General features: G+C 39.6%; 1 protein-coding gene across 7 annotated transcripts in view; it reads right to left on the bottom strand.

Moving 5' to 3' along the window:
- TRPM3 (transient receptor potential cation channel subfamily M member 3) overlaps positions 1 to 23,023 on the bottom strand; it is a 523,188-nt gene that overhangs the window by 92,737 nt on the left and 407,428 nt on the right. For all 7 annotated transcript variants that reach the window (XM_060300848.2, XM_060300849.1, XM_060300850.1 and 4 more), the window contains 3 exons: positions 11,155 to 11,255; positions 9,624 to 9,758; positions 3,759 to 3,809 (listed from right to left, as the gene is read on the bottom strand). In XM_060300848.2, coding sequence (XP_060156831.1) covers positions 3,759 to 3,809; positions 9,624 to 9,758; positions 11,155 to 11,255 — 287 coding nt within the window. The remainder of the gene's footprint in view (positions 1 to 3,758; positions 3,810 to 9,623; positions 9,759 to 11,154; positions 11,256 to 23,023) is intronic.

The following is a 23,023-nucleotide window of genomic DNA, read 5'->3' as shown; positions in this document are numbered from 1 at the left end:
GCTCTTCTAAATGCACTCTGTTTTTCAGATGTCAGCTCATGATATCACTATCAGATTTCAGCTGTTTAGGAAACTTTTTTTTTCTTTGAAACTCATAACAAGCCTTCAAAGAATACTGTTTCCTTCTGATGTATGCAAGGTATAAAATGATAGCTGGTTGTAAGATTTACCAAGGGAGAGTGGGGAAAAGACCAACCTGGTGAAAATTCATGGGAAAAGAGGACATTCCCTCAGTGTTTGGCATGGCAGTAGACTGGGCAACCAATCTTTTAAAAATTAAGAATTTTGAAAATTTGCATGAATTCAGCAGATGGAGTTATGAAAATGTCCTTTTTTTCCCCAAAGTGTGTCCGAAATGCTTTTTCTTTAAAATTCGGCAAAGCTCTGGGTCTTGATTCCCATATAACTGAATTTTAAGTTATCATAATTTCACCACTACTCTTACATAATACTCAAATATCACCCTTCTTTGGTGGGGAGGGATAATTGAGGCAATCTGAAGTATTAGTACATTTAAGAAAGAAAAACTACTACTTTAAAACATACAGAGGCACAAATTGAGCAGACAGTTAGCTACTAAAATGGCAAGTTAGATTTCATGGAATAGCGGACAGACTCAGGCCACTCTGGTTTAATATGAGAGCATTGGTACATCCAATGGATTTATGCACAAGAAAGGTTCAGGGAACTGGGTTGGCTGATATTTTAAATTTCTGATTGATACTAACTCTACCTCATTGCTCCTAGATTGCTCCCTTCATATAAATAATTTAAGGTTTTGAAACTAGCTTGGGAGTAATTCTCCACGTTCAGTTCTGTTGGTTTCAAAGGATAGTTGGACTTGGAGATACGCTGGTTAACTTAATGATGGTCTGATAATTCCTAAATGCATTCTCTGGGTTCATCAGTTATTTACATTTTATTTTACAGACATATTATCAAACACTACGTTTAAGGTCCCGAACTGTGTTTCTAATTTTTGAACAGCATTCGTTTCATACTAGGGCTTATCACTTACTGATTAATTTTTGTCATAGATTAAATCAATTAACATGTACATAAAGTCCTATAACCATAAAGCACAAAGCACATGCTAATTATTATGTTCCTTAATTTTGAAAACTGTTTAAACTGCCCAAGATTTTCTTAGCATTTTAAACCTAGATTTGTAGATTTTGCATATCTTATTGGCATAAACTGTGAGGAAGATGTTTACCAATATTAATTTCTCTCTCATTCACTTCTTAAAAAAAACACAAACAAAAAACCCTCATTTTTAGCTACTTTCATCCATAAAACATAGACACTTACAGCTCCTTTGGCTACCATTGTTATTCTTTCTTGCTCTCCAATAGTCAGACACTCACCTTTATCATAGAAATAAATGGAGTCTGCATTTCCTGCCCCTATTTCTTCCCAAGGGAAGAAACTAAACATAGGCTTTTGTTTCTCCCAACCATATTGGCAGTCTCTTTTCTCAAGAAAAAGGATAAATTTTTCCTAAGCCATTTCAGTACTATCCTGAATGATTTGTTATTTTTTTCCCGCTACTAAGTTAGTAAGTAGATGAATCCTCATATAACTATATTCTTGCTCTAGTATTTGGATCACACTTGAAAGAAAAATAAAACTGCTCCTAACTGATAGTCCTCCCAAATTCTTACCATCCTGTCCTGTCTTGTTAGTCTATATTATTTTTGAGGTATACCTTTAGCTAAGAAGTTAAAGAAAACCCTACCTTAAAAATACTCTACATGCCTTCCACTAAATGTAAGCAAATGTAAGAGGCAGCTAATGGAACTTCAGAAAAAAGAAAATGATATGCAAAGCAAAGTCCTACGAGGAAGAGAACCTATTAGGAGGGATTTCAATCATTTATATTCATTAAAATCTAACTGCAAAAATCTCTTTGAAAATCAGGCAAGACATTGAGAAGCTTGGTGACGGAGGTAGATGAGTGACTTTATATGAAGGCTTGGCCTGCCCAGTGGCTGGGACTAAGGGACAAAGGCACACAGCTGTCTCTTCAGAAAGCCTCATAATTCCTTCAGTGACACAGACTAGATTAAGGTGAGGGGGATATTTTACTTATTATTTTAGAAAACCTCAAAACATTTTGAGTTTTGAACATGAGCAACAAGTACCTTGGCAAAGAATACATGCTTGGTGTGTACATCTAATCTTCTGAGATACTTCTGTTTAGTTACCAGGAAATTTTACGCCAAGATAAATTAAACAAAATAGGAAGACTTGAGGAAAAGAGAAGTGGGTTTGTTGAGGGCAGGTATGTTTATGGCTTGAAATGAGGCAGACCAGGCAAAGGTGTGATCTTGGTAAAATATACAGATGGCATAGCATCTATTTCCCTTGCTTTGAAAGAACTACAGGCTTCACTCACTCACACGGATGAGAAATTTTTCAGTAAGGTTGTGCAGAGGTGGGAGTAAAGTTCCCAAGGGCCTACAGAAGGAGGTTTTTTAGTACTCTTTACTCATTATTAGCAAAGGTCCAGCTGGTTAATAGGTACATTATAATCAGCCCCAGGGCCTTTCGAAGGAAAAATTAGTAAGCGGCTACAGGACACCTAAAGGGTAGTTCTAGCCTATGACTTCCTATGAGATGAAGGAATGGCACTCTACTTTTTACCTCACTTTGTAGCTTTCTCCGAGTATGTCCTATGGAATTTGGCAAAGAATTGCTACCAACTGGTAGGTGGATATACCTGTGTATGTGTGTGTGTGTGTACATGTGTATGTGGTAGGGGAAGCGTCACCATTTATTTTATCCTTTGTTGTTAAAACATCACTTTCTGGGAACCCTGCCAAGCGTTCAGAACTGAAGCTACCTCGGAAAGAGATTTTATGGGGCAGAACAAGCACTTGGTTAAGATGAGATGTAACCTCCCTTTGCCTCATTTTTCTCATCTATAAATGGGAATAACACTATATAGTAAAAAAAAAATAAAATAATAACTCTACTTCATATATTTGTTGTGAAGATGAAATGAGCTAAGACACATAGAAGGATTAGTGTCACATACCTAGTCATCACTAAATCCTAGGTACCATTACTTATGATTATGATTATTAAAGGATTTGAGTTCTAATTCTAGCTCCTTACCAACCACTCAGTACAGATCTCACCTCCTTGTGTTTCAACCTCCTCATTTTTAAATTGGGCATAAATCTACTAGATCCAAACCAACTGGCTTTTTCCCCCATCAAATTTGATGATGAATGTGAAAAAATATATTGGAGAAAATAAAGTGTTAGCAGAATGGAATGTATATATATGTTGTAGTCTCTGTTTCTCTGAGACTTTTTGAGCTACGCTTACTATATGCTCTGTGTCATGCTAGATGTGGCGGTGATACACTGTATCAGGAGCTAGTAAATAAATATACCTTTCATGGTCAGTTGGATAGCATGGAAACGAGTTCCCCAAATAGTGAGGAGCACATGAAAAAATACAGGTAATGGCATAAATCCACAAGGCATGGGGGGAAAGCCTAGGGTTCCACTACCCGAAAGCATTATGTCCAATGAAAGCATCTAAAACCATGGAGACTGGCGATAATACTGCAGCTGCATCATAAGCAGAGATGTCAAAGTTAAAAGACATACACGCACACTGTGTCCTGAAATGAGGGGGTCTGGCAGGGACAGGAATACTCTGGCAGCTCATGCAAAACAGGCACTTTCTAATCACAGGAAGCAGTCAAGACAGGGCCTCCGACCTGCAGTCGCGAGGGTTCTTACCTTTTTGACATCCCTGACCAAGTGGTACAATGTGTTTGAGGGCCCATGTCTCTGAAAACAATAAAGAAGAATCAAATGGTTTTGCTAGTCAGGGGCTCTCATTGGCAAGGCAACAAGGATCTGGAAGGAAGGGTTCTGGCTGGCGGAGGGGAAGTTCATTAAGATGAACCTTGTTCTAGTTGCTCAGTTGTACCTGTCTTTTCTAAACAAACACAGTGGCAGGTTTTTGGATTGTGGCTCCTCAAGAAAAAGCATTTGAGGTTCTAGATTCAAACTTTGCAAAGGAGGCCATCAACTCTGTTGACAGCTGGGCCAAAACATCATTCAAGAGGCTAGCTGTGCAGCAGGGGGAGACAAAAGGGCCAGTTTACTGCATTAGAAGTACAATTTGGCACACTGCCAATCACAACTTGTTTATTACCCATAATGCATGAGAAACTGGCTAAAGCAGGGTTTGGCAGACTTTTTCTGTAAATAGCTAGATGGTTAGTATCTTAGACTTCGTGGGCCATACAGTCTTCATCGCAACTGTTCAACTCTGCCATTGTGCAAAAGATCCTTACCGTTGCTTAAGGTAAGAATAAAGTGAAGTGGTTTGCCATTCTCTTGTCTTTCAGGAACAGGAATATCAGATGAAACACAGGATGCCTAGTTAAATCTGAATTCCAGACAGCCAATGAATAACTTCTTTTTTTGTTTTAATTTTCATTCATTTTATTAATTCTTAATGTTGAACTTTTATTTGTCATATTGATGGCCTTTTTTTTTTTTTTAATCTGTTTTTATTTTTGGCTGTGTTGGGTCTTTGTTGCTGTGTGCAGGCTTTCTCTAGTTGCAGCAAGTGGTGGCTACTCTTTGTTGCGGTGCGTGGGCTTCTCACTGTCATGGCTTCTTTTGCTGCAGAGCATGGGCTCTAGGCACACTGGCTTCAGTACTTGTGGCACGCGGGCTCTAGAGCGCAGGCTCAGTAGTTGTGGTGCACGGGCTTAGTTGCTCTGCAGCATATGGGATCTTCCTGGGCCAGGGATCGAACCCCTGTCCCCTGCATTGGAAGGTGGATTCTTAACCACTGCGCCACCAGGGAAGCCCTGATGGCCTATTTTGTATTTCTTTTTAGTATTCATGTATTTTTTATGTATCAAATTAAAAGTTTTAAATGTAACTATATCTCTTAATCTTTTGATTTACAGCTTCTTTTGCTTTTATGTTTCCTCATCTTTTTTAAATTGAGGTATAATTGACATATATTAGTTCCAGGTGTACAACATAGTGATTCGATATTTGTATATGAGGCAAAATGATCATTACAATAAGTCTATTTAATATCTCTCACCATACATAGTTCTTAGATTTTTTTCTTGTGATAAGGACCTTAAAGATCTACTCTCTCAGCAACTTTCAAATATGCAATACAATATTATTAACTATAGTCACTGTGCTGTATATTACATCCTCATGACATTTATTTTATAAATAAATTTGGAATTTTGTACATTTTGACCAATAACAATGAATAATTCTGAGTATGTCTTGTGCAATATGTGAGACATACTAAAAATTATTTGTTCTTTATCTGAAATTCAAACCTAACTGGGAATTCTGTATTTTTGTTTGCTGAATCTGGTGACCGTATTGGAAGATCTTGAACAGTGATGGCAAATCCTTAAGCACTGTTGGAACACATTCAAGTATTCAAGACAATCCCTGTGTACCGCCTCAACTACTGGTCCCTTCAGGCGGACATACTCATCAGAACTCTTTTTCCACTGAGGGATGCAGTATTGTGTAGGGATTAAACATGCAAACTCTGGAGTCAGAATGCCTGGCTCCAAACCTGACCCTGCTGCTTACCAGCTGTGACCATGGGCAAGCTGCTTAACTGTGACTCAGTCTTACTATCTATAAAATGAGGATAATACTACCACTTATCTGGTAGGGCTGTTGTGAGGATTAAATGATGAAATGTTTATAAAACTATTAAAATAGTGCTTAGAAAATGCTAGCTATTCTTATCACTGAGGCCATTCACTGTTCCATAATCCTTTTCAACAGAGTACTCTAGGGAACGCTGATTAGACTTGACTGGAGTGATGAAATCTATTGGCCTTTCTTGATCTATAACTTTCCTACTTACTTCTTTCCAATCATTGGAATAAATCACTCTACTCCCTTGATTCTCTAATTTATATGAAGGTCATTCAACTCTGTGTTTTCATTTATTTATTTTACTGAAAACCCCATTATTATTTTTGCCCAGTTTTATTGAGATAAAATTGACATGTAACATTGTGTAAGTTTAAGGTGTACAATGTGATGATTTGATGCTCGTCTATATTGTGAAATGTCTACCACAATAAGGTTAGTTAACATATCCTTCACCTCACTTAATAATCATTTTGCTGTTGTTATGGTGAGAACATTAAAGCTCTGATCTCATATTAACTTGCAAGTATACAATATAGTACTGTTAACTACAGTCACAATGCTGTATATTAGATCCCTGAAACATATTCATCTTATAACTGAAAGTTTGTACCCTTTGGCCAACATCTCCCCATTTCCCCCGCCCCTCGGCCCCAATTTTTTTGAGGAACCTCCATATTGTTTCCTATATTTTGTTCCCTTGTCTAATATTAGTTAACTGTATATGCATGAGTTTATTGCTGGGCTCTTGATTCTGTTCCATTGGTCTATGTGTCTGTTTTTATGCTGATACCATACTATTTCGATTACTGTATCTTTGTGATATAGTTTGAAATCAAGAAGTGTGATGTCTCCACCTTTGTTCTTCTTTCTCATGATTTCTTTGGCTATTCAGGGTCTTTGGTGTTTCAGTGCAAATTTTAGGAATTTTTTTTCTATTTCTGTGAAAAATGCCACCAGAATTGCATTGAATCTATAGATGGTTTTGGGTAGCATGAACATTTTAACAATATTAACACTTCCAGTTCATGAACATGAGATATCTTTCCATTTATTTGTGCCTTCTTCAATTTCTTTTATCAATGTCATAGTTTTTGATATATAGATCTTTCACTTCTTTGGTTAAGTTTATTCCTAAGTATTTTATTGTTTTTGGTGCTGTTGTAAATGGAATTGTTTTATTTCTTTTTCAGATAGTTCATTGTTAGCATACATAAATGCAACTGATTTTTGTATGCTGCTTCTGTGTACTGAAACTTACTGAATTTATTAGTTCTAATAGATTTTTTGGTGGAGTCTTTAGGATTTTCTGTATACAAGATGCTGTTATCAGCAAACAGAGACAATTTTCTTTCTTCCTTTTCAATTTGGATAAAAAATTTTTATTGCTTTTTCTCCTTTTATTTTGGCCTAATTTCTCTGGCTACGACTTCCAGTACCATGTTGAATAGGAGTGGTAAGAGTGGGCACAATTTTCTTGTTCCTGATCTCAGAAGGAAAGCTTTCAATCTGTCACCATTGAGTATGATGTTAGCTATGGGTTTGTCATATATGGCCTTTATTACATTGAGGTGTGTTACTTTTATACTCAATTTGTTGAGAGTTTTTACCATGAAAGGATGTTGAATTTTGTCAAATATATTTTCTGCATCCACTGAGATGATCATGATTTTTGTCTTTCATTCTACTAATGTGATGTATCACATTTATTAATTTGTATATGTTGAACCATCCTTGCATCTAGGAAGACTCCCACTTGATCATGGTATACCATCTTTTTAATGTGCTTCAATTTGGTTTGCTAGTATTTTGTTGAGAATTTTTGCATCTATATTCATCAGGAATATTGACCTGTAGTTTTCTTTTCTTGCAGTGTCCTTATCTGGCTTTGCTATTATGGTAATTCTGGCCTCCTAAAATAAGTTTGGGAACATTCCCTCCTCTTCACTTTTTTTTGAAGAATTGGAAAAGAATTGGAGTTAATTCTTTAAATGTTTGGTAGAATTCACCTGTGAAGCCATCTGGTCCTGGGCTTTTCTTTGTTGGGAGGTTTTTGATTCCTGATTCAATCTCCTGACTTGCTATTGGTCCACATGCAGCCTTGGCTGATGGAGTGTACTCATGTAGCTGCAGGGTCTTGCAGTTCTAGGGTCTTGCATTTCCACAGGCGTGGCAGTGTGTGTCAGGCCAGCAGTGTACAGGTGCACAGCCAGAGGTGCTAGCTTTCAGAGTGTGCACAGCAGTGGAGGTCAGCCATGGGGGTCTAGGCTGGGTTCTTGCAATCGTGTAGCCACAGAGGCCTGGGCTGGCTGCTGGTGTGGACCCCAGGCGCCAGCAGGGGTGAGGGGAGAGGGAGTGGTGAGGGGCTTGTGTGACTGGTGTCTATGAGCGCAAGTATCTGTAGAGCAAAAGCCAGTGAAATCTGCAGGGCTCTGTGGCAGCTGTGCTGGCTATTGGTTTCTTCACTGGTGAAAAATGCCGGGGTCCTCTGCAGAGCAGGTCCCTGGGAACCGTGGTTACTCAGCCTTCAGCCTGGCTCATACTGTGTTGCTAGCTATCACAGTACGTCTCAGCTTTGCAGGTCTCTGGGCGGGGTGAAACCGAAGTGTGTCCTTTGTGCAGTGCCCTGAAAGGCTCACTGGCTCTCTTTTCCAGTGAGGGGAACTATTTCTAGCTGAGGAGCTTCCTCTTGGCACAGAGCTGTGCTGGCCTCAGGGGACAGGGTGATACAGACACAATGAAGCTGTTCTTCCTCTCCTTTTTGTGTGGTTATTTTCAGATATTTTTTGTTCCACTGTTTTGCTGAAGTTTCTTAATTGAACTCCTGAGCTCTCCTAGAGCTGTCTTTGTCTGTGGATAGCTGTCTAATTGTGGATCTTTGTCGGGGGTGGGGGGGGGCGGGGATAGAGGCTGGGTCTACCACTCTGCCATTCTGGCCTATTATTACTGAAAGTCTTAGTATCCGGAACTGAGAAAAATCTGCAGAGAAAACAGAAACGTGGGGTCATTCCGCTAACTTGTTTTCTACTTCCAGCAGTGGGAATGTTACAGAGCCAGGGTGGCACCAGCTAATACCTATCACTGGCTGGGGACAGGCCAAGAAGCTCCATCTCATTAGTGCTGTGGGTGGTGGGACAAAGAGGCACTGTGACAAATGAGGGGAAAACAGTTTCTGAGAAAGAAGCTTTGGTTCAGTACTGGCTGCTTTCTTTACTTAGAAATTCTGTTATCTTGAATAAGCCAATTCTCTTCTTGGCCTCAGTTTCCTCATCTGTAAAATGGGGGAAAACAATATCTACTCTTTAAACTTCATTGTATTTTAGTGAGTATCAGCTCAGAGCTGATGTACTTAACTCACTGGATACTCTCAACAACTTCATAAAGAGTAGGTTTTCTTTTGATTACTTCTTGGTATCCCTAGTGAATGAATTAACAAATCATTATAAAACAAAACAAAAAAAATCTTTCTGGGTAACTCCAAACAAGAGGTTTTTACATTTTATCCTATTATAGTGGAATGAATGAACTTCATAGCTCTGAGGATAACAAGATGGTGCAGGATAGTTAATCAGCCTCCTTTGATGCTTGGAGTTAAATCAATCCTCCTCTGCTGATTGCCTCAAACACCCTCTGGGCTTACAGAATAAAGTGTGTTCTAATTTCCAGAGCCGTATGCTTTTGTGTAAGAACCTGAGAACATTACCTTTTGGTGATCACGTAACTTTCTGCTTCTTAGATGCTGACAACTGAGCAGTTAAAACAAGTGGATTCTTGGTGACTTGGTGTTTGTTGTCTATACAGGTCTAAGGGAGCATTTGTGGAAAATGATCCATGCATTTGAAGGGGAGGGGAGGGACTCACAGACATGTGGGGGGCAGGAGAAGGTAAAACAAACACACACAAAAAGTAGAGAAAATAAAATGTGCCTTAGCTTGGTCCTACCGTATTGTACAATTCCTCTAGTCTGGAGATGGTGAGAAAACGGTGCATGCTTACTCCATTCTCTATGAGTAATTTCACAAAATCCACTCTGTCCAGAACTAGGGCATCCAACATGGCTTGCTCCAGAGACCCCACCTGCAAATCAAGTCAGAGTTAGTCTGACCCAGGGTCTAAGGATGTAGTTCTCTGGCATTCTCCTGAATAGTTTAGAAATGGATGCCTTTGACATCTGGTAAACCTTCAGCACCCTCAAGAACATGCTAGCAAGAGTTTCCCAAACCCACTTCTGGGACAGTCACACTCTCTCCTATGTTTTGGGGCTTGTCTTTGCAAACAGAACACAAGGATCTCTAGTTCCAAAAGCTAATTCTTCCTTGAATCTCTTTTTTTGTTCTAGATTCTGAGAAGGTGGAAGGGTTTACAAGGCTTTCCCTCTTCCAACTCTCTGACCAAACTTCTACAAAACCAGTGAAGTGCCAAAGTGAGTACTTTACTGTCTTCACTGTCATCTTCCTTAGGCTCTAAATTGGACTCCTGGCTGACCTGAGAGGAGGGATCCTAGTAAACAGACCAGAAAGAAGGCTGCTCTTTTTTTTTTTAGTTAAGTGATACTCCTTGTCTCCACCTCGCCCATTTCTACACAGAGGCCCAGTAACTATTTAGGTCATTTGGCCTGTTTACTAGGGTTTTATTTAACTTCTTTCACAAAAATTTCCCAGTGTCCAGATTCCTTGACAAATCTTTCCACACTAGCAATTCATCTGCACTAAATGAAGCCAGGGTTTCAATCCTAGGCAGAAGCTCTCTGGGGCAAAGGAAGGGTTAAAAAAGACCTGTACATGAAGGTGTTGCCCTGCAGTGATTCCAGGCACAGAAATCAAATCCCAGACTGTTGGCTGCCTCCTGGGCATACAAGCATACACCACCTAATGGCCAATTTTCCAAGATTTTATTTTTGGTAGAGCCAGTTGACAGAAACAAACCAAGAGCAGTTATATAAAGCTTTCGTTGACTCTGTATTGTTCTTGGGTTCAGGGAGGACCTGTGCTCAGCCTCCAGGACCAGATGGCACCGGCACGTGGAAGCCTGCTAATTCTGTATCCTAAGGTGCGACCCAGCCCCACACCAGCATGGGGTGCCGCCACATGGCAGCAGAAACCTCCGGGACAACCAGAAACAAACTGCTAACTCTGCTCCTTACTTAGTTTTAATGAACACAATTTTGTCTTATATATATTTTTTCAGGCATATAAAAGAAATGGCATTAGTTGCAGCTAAACATAGCTATCAAAGGCCACTCAGAGAGATGGAAATGTTTGGAACATTTGGAGCTGTGCTTTGTCATATCTTCCACCAGATGACAGTGTTTTCCTAAATATAAGAAAGGAAGCTGAGAATGAGGACAGCTACAAAGGAACATTCCCACCCTAAAGAAAAAGCAGCGGTTTCCTGGGCCGCTCTCAGAGATTCCTTAAACAAATACCCTTGCCCAAGCAAGTGGGCTTTTCAGGGGTGACAACATATACTCTACCGGCCACTGTTGCCCATAAATAAAGATCTGGCTGCGGGCGATGTCGACTCTGTTCCAGGCTAAAGCTAAGCTCAGTTGGTCTGGGGCCGAGGCATTGGCTCCTGTGTGTAGATAAGTAGGAGAGAAGAATGAGAGAGAGAAAACAGCACTCAGTTATTATACCAAGAAGACCCACTCCATCGCTCTCCCATCCAGCCCCTCTTCCTGGAGAGCAGACTTGGCTGTACAGCAGGGGTTCTCATACTTGGCCCTACCGCCATTTTGAGCAGGATAATTATCATGTCCTATATATTGTAGAATATTTAGCAGCATCTCAGGACCCAGTAGATGCCAACAGCACCTCTCCCACCAAGCCATGACAACCAAAAAAATCTCCAGACATTGCCAAACGCCCCCAGGAGTGAAGGGAGACAATATTAACCCAACTGCTGCTCTACAGCTTTGCTAGTCAAGGTGTGGTTCACAGGGCAGCAGCGGCAGCATCACCTGGGCACTTATTAGAAAGGCAGAATCCCAGGCCCCACCCCAGACCTACTAAATCAGAATCTGTATTTCAACAAGATCCCAGGTGATTCCTATACATGTTGAAGTTTGAGAAGCCTGCTCTACAACACATTTTGTTTCTGCTGGCCAATCACTGGTTTCAAGGCATCATTTGAATTATATATTGCATGGTGATGGTGCCCTTGTCAAGAAAGTGAGCCAGCTTTAACACTGAAAGAAAAAGAGTTAAGAAGATCTTTTAAGACAAAGGCAAACAAGTGGCTGAGGTTTACTTTGATTTGTGAGTAGAAACCACTGAACAATTTTTCAGTTTCCCATTATTCTCCAGACTCTGTCACTAGATCTGCACTGTCTACGTGTGGCTATTTAAATCTAAACTAATTAAAATTAAATTAAAACTTTAATTCCTCACTCATAGTAGCCACATTTCAAGTGCTCAATAGTCGCATGTGGCTGGTGGCCTTTGAATTGGACAGTGCAAGTACAGAACAGTTCCATCATCACAGAGATGGTTTACTGGGACAGAGCTGGTCTAAATCAATGTATCCTGTCCATAAATGCAACCTGCCAAGCAGCGGGATGTGAGATTGAGAATGAAGAGAAAAATGGGCTACAGTCAGAGGATCTGAGTCTGCCATTTCACTGCTGTGTGGCACTGGACCTCTCTAAGCCACTGTTTTATCATCTGTAAAATGGGGACAATAAAAGTTATCCTGTTGGGCTTCCCCGGTGGCGCAGTGGTTGAGAGTCCACCTGCCGATGCAGGGGACGCAGGTTCGTGCCCCGGTCCGGGAAGATCCCACATGCCGCAGAGCGGCTGGGCCCGTGAGCCATGGCCGCTAAGCCTGCGCGTCCGGAGCCTGTGCTCTGCAACGGGAGAGGCCACAACAGTGAGAGGCCCGCGTACCGCAAAAAAAAATAATAAAGTTATCCTGTTTACCCAGCTGAGATGTGAGACTGAAATGGGATTGTATAAATGAACTCACACGTGAACAGGGTTATTTCAATTCATCAATATCCTTGGTGCACTGAGCAAGACACATCCCTAAATATTTGTCAGACTTCATGCTGCTGGATGTCCCACCTGCAGGGGAGCAGGATAAAGAGATGACACTCTTTCCTGCATCAGATGTTTTCGAATGGCAAAGTATTAGGCACATCCACATGTTATCATATGTAATGTCCCAAATAATCCTGGGAATTTGGTCTTACTGTCTCCATTTGACAGATGATACTGAGGTCCAGAGAGGTTAAAGATCAAACAGCTACTAACAGAGGGTAAACAGAATAAGCATTCATTATGCCAGAGGTGAGATTCAGACTCAGTGCGTTTTCCCTTCATTTTGTCCCTGCTGATTCCGATGTTTGTGAAGGAAGGAGGGATGGAAAATGCTGATGCTGCCCATTCCTCTGGGTTCTTCATCAGTGGAAGCCCAAAGCAAGGAGCTGGGGATATGGCTGCTGTATCAGTGATTCCCAATCTCTGCTGTACATTAGAATCACCTGGGAAGGTTTTACAATATCCCTGTGCCCTGGTTGCACCTCAAACCAATGGTATCAAGGTGCCTTGGGTGGCAAGCCAGGCGCAGATAGTGTGTAAGATCTCCAGGTGTTTTCAATGTGCAGCAGAGTTTGGGGACCACTGTGCCACATGTTTCTTTCCTCTGCTTACCCTTACCTCTTCTCTCTGGGCTTTGAGATAATGATGTGAAGAATTAGGTAAGTGAAGTGTTCTCTAGATGACCCCTTCTCAAATTTGAGCATGCGTAAGAATAATCTGGAGAGCTTTTTAAAACACAGATTCTTGGGCCCCACCTCCAAAGATTCTGATTAAGTACGTCTGGGGTGGGACCTGAGTCTCTGTATTTCTAACAAGCTCCCAGGCGATGCTGAGGCTGATGATCTAGGGCCACCCTTTGAATAACAAGGCCCTAGAGAGCTGCAGTGCTATGTTCCCTTCATAGGTCAAAGGGTCAAAGAGCATTTCTATTCTGGTGTCCAGATATTGATGGGTTCAGTATAAATCACATACTTGTAGTAAATTAATTAGGAATTAAATTAATTGGAATGATAAATATTAATTCAGTTTACATAGGGATTCTTCCATTAAGAAAAGTATTTCTTGTCTCCTCAGATAACAGCAGGGACTGCAAGCTCATACCAGGGTAACTGACATGCATAAGTGATAAATAGGAATGTGTCAGAACGTACTGTCAACATTTTGAAGGAGAATGAAAAGTGAAGGCTCAATGGAGTTGCATTTGGAAAGGTAGCACTTTATGCTAACTTCCAGCTAAGGAAGCTTAGCTGCCCTATTGGTCCTTGCTGACCTGCTGTGATGGTTTAATCGTTCCCTTGCCATTTGTATGCCACAAATTTGTATGTCACCCAAGTCAACAGTAGCCACACAAATCTGAACAAGAACACATAGCAGAAAGCAGTCATTGAGGTCAACGTGAGCTGCCTGAATGTAATCAGGTAAGTGTCAAATGAAAGCATGAAACTGATGAGTCTTGACTTTTCAAAAACTGAAAATATATCACTCAAGATTGGTGCTGGGTGACAGTTTGAATCAGTGGTTCTCAGCTAGGGTAACCAACCATTCTAGTTTGCCTGGTATAGTCACAGTGTTAGCACTGAAATTTCTGAATCCTGGGAGACCCCTCAGTCCTGCACAAACCTGGATGGCTGGTCACCCTATTCTCAACTGTGGTTGAACACTGAAATTTCCTGGAGAGTTTAAAATATACTCATGCCTGGGATGTATCCTCAGAGATTCTGATTTAACTGGTCCTGAGCACTGCAGTTTTAAAAGTTTCTTAACAGCTTTTAAGAACTAGAGGTTCTTAACAGCTTTTAAGAACTAGAGGTTCTTAACGTCATTTACACGTTAGAATTGTGAAGACAAGGTTAAGAACCTCGAGTCTAGATATTATATGGTCATTCATTCACTCATTTATTTATTTATGTATCAATTCAAAGATATTGACCTCATGCCTTCTCATACGGCAGGCACTATGCCAGTATGAAGACCAAGGTGAATAAGACAAAATCCTTTGTCTTTTGAGAGCTTACATTCTAGAGAAGGAGAGAGGTCTGTAATTAAATACACTATTTCATGCAATCATTCATTTATCTGCTCAATAGATATTTACTGAATACCTTCGGTGCCAGGAACTGTTTTAGCACTGAATGTCTGGTGGTGAACAAGATATCTAAGGTCACTCTTTTCACATAGCTTACTATTTACTTCTAGTGGAGGAGTGGCACTCAGAAAATAAATGAATAAATGAATTAATAAACAGTGTGTGTAAATGCTATGAAGAAGCAGAACGTTCAGAACGTGTAAGTGCTATGAAGGAGCAGTGTCATTCCCAGGATATATGGGACCTGTGTCTATATAAAAAATTTGAGTCATTCCAAATCAAAGTGGCAGCAACATTCTGGCAACCCATTTCATACGATCCCAGGACAAAAGTATTGTGCCAGTCAGCTGGAGTGATCTTCTGGCCAGGCTGCCCTCCTGAAACCAAGGCTGGACATGGAGCCATTGGATAACCTCATAGCACAAGTCTGGGAGTACTTTGGGGCATCTGGTTGATCCTGTATGGGAAACAGAAGTTTCAAAAATGCCCTGAAGTATTGAAATGGGTCTGGGGTCTATGCAGGTCCTGGTGTCAGCTCAGTCCCTGCCCTCCCCACCGTATGGTACTACAGCCCTAGCTGGTGCGGGATCCCTGGTGGCCATGGAGAAGGACCTTGAAAGCACAGGTTTAAGGATGGTACTGATAATGATCAGGGTGGTGGAGCTGCTCTGTTAAAATGAGTGAACAGGAGACCCGCCCGAGAGTAACACTTGAACCGAGACCTAAATGATTAGAAAAAGCCATCATGTGAAGAATTGGGGGGAAAACATTTTGGGAAGAGGAAACATCAAGTGCAAAGGTCCTGACATAGAAATGAAAACAAGTAGGTATAAGACATTAAAATATGGTTTTATTATTTCCTCTTTCTGCAGGTAATCTTCCCTGCATAAGTAATGGCCACACCTGGTTTTAAGGGATTAGTTCACTAGACAAATGAGAGGAAGAAAAGTGTTCTAGCAAAGGGAATCATGTATGCAAAGATTGGGGAGTTAAATAACTCAGTGAATTTGGAAAATTCATGGGAAGACATTAAAGATTCAATGCTTGGGGTATAGTGTGAGTTAGAAGCAGAGAGAGATGAAGCTAGAATAGAAAGACATAAATAATGTGGAGGAGTTTTGTTTTATCCTGAAGTCATGGAGAAACCACTGGAGGACTCTGTCTCAGAAACAACGCAGTCAGATTTATGACTTAGGAAAATCACTAGAGCAGTGTGAAGGATGGATTGGAAGAGCAGTGGACTGGAGAAGCAGTTAGGAAAGTTTTGCGGCATTCTAGGAAAGGGATAATGAGAACCTGAAGAAGCAGCTTTGATGGAGGGATATTTAGAAAGCAAAATTGATAGGCTTGGGTAAGAGTTAAAGTGGGGAGCAAGAGAGAAAGAGAAGTCAAATGTGATCCCCTGTCTCCAGCTTGGGAACCCAACTGAGATTGGCAATGCAAGATAAAACAAGCATTTGGGGGCAGAAAAATTTCATTCTTTAAGATGTTGAGCTTAAATGCCTGTGGTATGTCCAGGTGGGAATGACCAGAGGCCACTAGATATTGAGGTCTGCGGCAGGGGAGGGGTCAGGCCTGGAGATACAGATTTGGGAAACATTAGCATGAAGGTGACAAGAAGAAGACAGCAGAAGATGGGTAACTGAAAAACCAATACTTAAAAAGCATGAAAGTAAAGCAAATGTTTAGAAAGAAAGCACACACACACACAAACAGAGAGATAGGAAGAGAACTGGAGATCATGGTGTCCTAAACTATGGAAAGAGAGGTTCTCAAGAAAGAGGGGACGGGCATTAGGGCAAATTCTGCAAAGAGAGCAAGTGAAAAGACTGGTCTTCCTTCTTCACAACTCTTCTCATTACTGAGCACTAGCTTATGCATCTATTAGTTTATTACTTATTACCTTCACCAGAATGTAAACTGCAAGAGGTCAAGGACTGAGTCTTCTTTATTCACTGTTGTATTCTTAGAGTCCAAAACAGTGCTTGGCACATAATAGGTGTTTAATAACTATTTTTTGAATGAATAAATGAACCCAAAAGTGTGCACTGGATTTGGCAATTAAGAAGTCCTTGATGAAATCAGTGTGTGCACTGTCAGCAGAGTACGGGAATGGAAGCATGTCTCCTAACTCTTCCCTCAAGGAAATTATGATCTAATAAGAATGGAGGTGGAATGGAATAAAAGGAGAGATATGACAAGTATACAAATCTCTGTATCAAAGAACAAAGTGGTAAGTTCTGTAAAAGCTATACAAATAAGTCTAGAGCATTTCTTGTCAGTTAAGTCAGAGCAACTTTAAGGAGGAAGTAGAATTTTCTGAGAGATGGGGAAGGATGAGGGAGACTTGAACAAATGGAGTTTGTGGTAGGCTGAGTGATGCCCCCATCTCTCAAAGATGTCAACGTCCTGATCCTGGGAACCAGTGAAGCTGTTACTTTATATGGCAGAAAAATTTTGTTGCTGTAATTAAGATTTTGAAATGGGGAGATTGTCCTGGATTATCTGATGGGCCTTATGCAATGTAATCACAAGAGTCCTTAGAAGAGGAACATAGAGGGATCATAGTAGTAGGACATGTGAAAATGAAAGCAACAAGGTGGATTGATGCAAGGTAAGAGCCACAGTCACGGAATGTAGGCAGCCTCTGGAAGCTGAAAATGGCAAGGACATGATTCTCCTCTGAAGCCTCTAGAAGGAATATAACCCTGCTAACACCTTAATTTTAGACTTCTGGCCTCCAGAATTACGAGTACATTTTTGTTATTTTAAGCCACTAAGTTTGTGGTAATTTGTTATGGTACCAATTCTCAAACTTTAATGTGCATATGATTTACCTGGGGATCTTGTTTAAATGGTGATTCTGATTCAGTTGGTCTGGGGTGGGCTCCTAATTATGTTTCTCTAGACAGCAAGCATTAATTAGTTTTCTATTGCAATCATGATAAAATTAGTGCATGGACCCTTTCTCCCTTTCCTTTCCTCCACCATTCAGTTTTAGAACATAAGATTGTATTTTTAGTGTTTTACTCTGTGCTGTCAAATACGCTTATATTTCTTTTACTAATACTTGAATTGTGTCTTAAATTATGTTCCTTAGGCAAAAGGCATAGATATAATAATGGGCAAAAAGCCTACTAACTTTACCTTCACCCTTTTTCCTCCTGTTAATTTTTTTTGTTGTTATGTAAATGAAAGTAACATTTACATTCTGTTCTGTTACTCAAATTCCCATTTTTATTTTTAGTCTTAGTTCTATTAGATTCTAGTAGCAATGCTCACAATTAGTGATTTTACCAACCTAGCATCTCTTGGTTGGTAGCTTGAATTCTCCAATAGTTTTTTTTAAGAGGAACTTAAGGGAACAATACTGCCAGGGTTCTAGACTGTTTTAAACTGTTTTGTTTTGCTTTTTCAGTAGTCATTGTAGTTGAATGACATTGGTTCAATATAAAATCTATTCCTCTATGGACTCCTGGCATTGAATGTTACTGTAAGACGGTCTGAGGCCAGCTTGATTTTCACCTCATAAAAGATTACTTTTCCTGGTGGCCCAAAGTATCTTTTATTTTTCTTTGATGTTCAGTAACTTTACTAGGATTTTAAGTGTGGGTGTTGAGGATTCTGAATCCATTTTTTTCCTAGCATAACGCGGCCCTTTCAATATCCAGGTCAAAGTTTTAAAAATTTTGAATAAAAAAATTCTTAAATTATATTTTTAAATTAAGTAATTATATTTCAAAATATTTGTTCTGATCCGTTATTTTGGTTGTCTTCTTTGGAGTCACCAAGTATGTTTATGTTGGATCTCTTTTCTATCTTCTATAAATATTTTCCTCATTTCTATTCTTTGTGTCCTGCACTGGGGTTTTCACAATGTGTATTTGATCTTGTACCATTTTCCATTTCTTCGGCAATTCTGTGATAATTTTATTTTTTCCCCCTTTACTTTATTCCTGAGTGCTATTCACATTTTATCTCCTCTTGCTGCCTCACCTACTCTTACCTGAATTTTGGTATTCCAACTCTGAAGTATTTCTTCATAGATAAGTGCTTCATTGAGATTTAAGTTTTTTAAAGTTCATGGTAAAGTATTTACTCATAATGTTCATCTGTTCCCTGGAAACATTTTTATAGAGTATTAGTCTTCTGTGAATACATTTTGCTCTTTTGTTATTTTTTTCTTAGAATAAATCTTATGCTAATTCCTTTTTTATTATTTATCATTCAGTGAGTTGGGTTATAATGGGCCCAGGGTAGCATTCCAGGCCAGTTATTACTCACAGCTGGAAGGTTTTCTTCCCAGATACCATGAAGGAAAACTCTCTCCTGCAAACATGGCTTATCTGAATAATTCCATATGTGGCTCACCTCCTCTACTTATATGTATTAAGTCAGGAACAGGAGGGTCTCCTGCCACCATCCAACTCCCTCTTGTTCTTGCACATGCTGTTCCTGACAAAGGAGAGAACTTTGTACCTTAGGGTGTTCCTCACATCTAGGAATTACATTTTTGTTGGTGCTTTCTGAGGACTGTCACTGCTGGTTTCTCTCTCCTCAGCTTTCACCCTTTCCTCCTACAAATGTCCCACATATACAAATATTTTGGAATTTTTCCTAGTTTACCAAAAATGGAGTTTGTTTGCTGTTGTCTTCCTTTTTCATTATTGATTTTTGAAGCTTTCTAGGAAGATAATGATAAATTTATGTTGGCAGGTCTATACTGGAAGTCCTGAAGGATTTTGTAGGTAGAAGAGTGTTTTGATCAGATCTTTGCACTAGTAGTATTCCTCTAACTGAAGCATAGAAGATGGATAGGAATATGTTCAACAAGAAGCAGGAAGATCCCTTAAGAGGCCATTGCAATAATTCAGATCAAAAGTCCTGAAGGCCTAACGATGCTGACTGAGCAAGGAGGGAAAAGACGGGATAGACATAAAGGAAATTATGGTGGTAAAAATGTCCAGAATTAACAAGGATTTGCTCGAACAAAGGGAGGAAGAACTTGATGAAGGCTCTGAACCTCGATAGCCAAAAGGATGGCTGTTACATGAACATAAATGGTAGAAATTAGCTTTTTGGGCAAAGAATTTATTTTCATTTATTTATATTTATTTTTATGATAATTAATTTGATTGAATTTGACTACCTAGGGAGCAGGGAGGGAAGCTAGGGTTGGAGGTGAGTCTGGAGGTTATTCATGCACATGTGCTGTTTAAAGTTATGGTACTTTTAAAGTTTGACAGAGGCAGAGTGAAGAAGTAAGAGGGTTTAATGAAAGAAACAAAGGAGTAGTCAGAAAGGCAGAATATTCAGTATCTCTGACACCAATGAAAAATAAAAACAACTACCATCATATATACAATTACATGCCAGGCATTTTATATGTATTATCTCATTTAATGCTCACAAAGATCTGTACAGTGAATATCTTTATCCCCAGTTTGCAGATCAGAAAACAGAGGCTCAAAAATTTTGTGAATAGAATATGTAGCTAAGGTTTTTGAGATTTTCAGAACTATAGTACTTACTTTTTAAGGAATTAAGAGGGCTCCTGGAAGTTGTAAAAAAAATGAGAAAGCAGAAAATGGCTATCTTCCCCATATAAAGAACTTTAGAAAACATCCTGTCAACATGTAGCTTCATGTCATGAAATGAACATATTTCCAACGAAATTGGAGAAGGTAGGGGCAGAACTGTGTTGAGTATTTGTCCACTCTTTCTTACCTTGATTTTGAAGGATCTCTACTCACTAAATGTTATTCATAGTACTTACTACTAAAATCATTTTTAATTTATTTTTTAAAATAGATTTTCTTACTTTGGGGGATCAGAAACAAGATGACCTTGTTATATTTATGATATGACAGTGAAAAAAGCTTTTTAAAGTATACTCAGATTCTATTTTATTCAAATTTTTATCCCTAGTCCAAAACACTTTGTGAGCCTCTCTTATGGGTCAAGAACTGTTGGTTGAACTAAACTGAACACAATGTATTAACCCTCAAAAATTCCATCCCTCTTTCTTTAGGACATACCATATAAACCACCCGAGAAAATGAAGACATGATGCTGCTCAGCCTTTGGAATAATTTTGAATCTGTCAATGTCAGTATGAGCAGAAAACAAAACACTGTGTAACATGTTTTAAGATTTATTATAAGTCCTGTGTTAACAGTTTGTGTGTCTGCTGCTCTGATTTTGAAACACATATGTATATAGATAGAGAAGTTGGCATAAATTTTGTTAAATAAAGCAACTATAAAATTAAAAAAAAAGAAAAGAAAATAGAGGCTCAGAGAGGTGGATTAACCTGTAGAACTAGGCTTTAAATTGAGGCCTTCCCTCAAAATAGAAAAGAGTTGCAGTAAGATGAGGATAAAGACGACATCATCAAGTCACTGAAAGCTGTGTGAGTAAACTGGCTGGGATAGAATATGGAATGTAAGAATTTGCAGAGTGAGTAAGTAAGTCAAGAATTTAGAGTGAGTGGAGGGTGAGGAATGCTGGTAGAAAGGCAGGCTACCTTTCAGAGTTTGATGGTTAAATGAGAAAAGTAGGATGCTTCCTTGAGGGTCCTGGTGGAGAGGAGCCAGGTCTTCTTATATGACAAGTACCTGGAGCGTGTTTATAGCAGAAGGGAAAAAGCCACTGGTGAGGGAGGCATTGAAAATGTAAGAGGAAAGAGCAAGTGCGTGATGGTTGAGTTCCTGGAGAATGGATGCCAGGGAGTAGTTGGTTTTAGCAAAGAGAGGTCTTCAGGGAGAGGAGGAAAAGCAATGAGGCTGAGTGAAGAAACATATTCATGAGAGGAAAAGAAGGGAGCTTAGATGAACCTAAATACTGTAAGTTAAGTAAGAGGGGATACCATCTGCTGTGAGTGAGAGGAAGTGGGGACTTGAAGAGAAGGAAGGAACATGGAGAATGTGTCTGAGGCTGAGGCTTAAAGAATGAAGCAGTTTTGGAGCAGAGTTAGAGCCCACCTGAGGTAAGGCATCCCAAATATGTCATGGCACCAACGGGTACATGTTGCAGGCAATATTTATTTAGGGACTTGAGCATCACTATTAGGGAAAGTTATGTTTTGTTTTGTTTTTTATTACCCTGAGGGTCACTAAACACTTCAGTGGGTTGTAAATAGAGCTGTGGACTCTCTTTGGGAGAGTTTCCAAATAAAAATGTTGGGTGAGTCATTTGACCTGGACAGTTAAGCATGGATAGCTGATGGACTGGGTGGTGGTGGGAGAGGGCAGGAGGTACTGACCTTGCAAGGTCTTAGTAGTGCATTGATTCTGTGATATATAGGATGATGCCGCCCATCCCTATATTAATTAAGGAACATTTCTTCTTGCTGGGATCTTTGGGCCTTTCCTTGTCTTATCTAAAGAATCTTGTCTGGATTAAATATTCTTCCCAGGAATTCTATTCATTTCTAACAATTTACTTTACTGGTAAGTTTTGCAACTAAATGCAGTAAGTCAGTGAAAACCCATCCATCCATTCATTTAAAGACTTCAGATTCTCTACCTACATGAAAACCACAAAGGTGGAAGGAAAGTAGTTGAAAGGCCCTGCCATGTGACTTGGTTGCTAGGATACACCTTCAGTTATCTCTCAGAGTAGAGACATGACCTAGCCTTGTGAGCCTCTCTTAGGAATGCAGCTGCTATGTTGAAAAAAAACAAATTAAAGGCTTGAAACACACACATATAAAGTATGTGAGGTCTGTGGATAATTATTCTTTGCTCTATTTTCTTGCCTTGAATGAAAACTATCTCCTCTTGGTAAAAAAAAACTTCAGGTAGACTCCCAGGAGAAAGTTAAAAGGAATCAGGAAAAATTGGATTAACTTTAGCTGAAGAAATTCGGATTTGGCTTGTAAGAGAAAACCCAGACAGCTGAGTGAAAGAGCCCTTTGTGGGGAGATGGAGTTTTCTTTCTTGGTTTATCTTTAGTAAATAAGAAAGATAATAATAACTAATATTTCTTTCATGCTTAGCTTGTGCCAGGCACTGTTTCTAAGTGTTAATGTATTGAATTCTCACAACAAGCTCTGAGGTGCCATTATCCTCATTTTACAGATGAGGAAGCTGAGGCACAGAAACTTGTCCAAGGTGAGATGGCTAAGAGGTTCAGAGATGAGATTCAAACTCAGGCAATCTGGTTTTAAGAGCTGAACTTTTCTTTTTTCTGATTCATAGAAATTTAGAACATCATAC

The sequence above is a fragment of the Globicephala melas genome, chromosome 6 (genome assembly GCF_963455315.2).
Source record: "Globicephala melas chromosome 6, mGloMel1.2, whole genome shotgun sequence".
Lineage (NCBI taxonomy): Eukaryota > Metazoa > Chordata > Mammalia > Artiodactyla > Delphinidae > Globicephala > Globicephala melas.
Note: the sequence above shows the minus strand (reverse complement) of the source record. Positions and strands in the feature narration are given on the sequence as shown.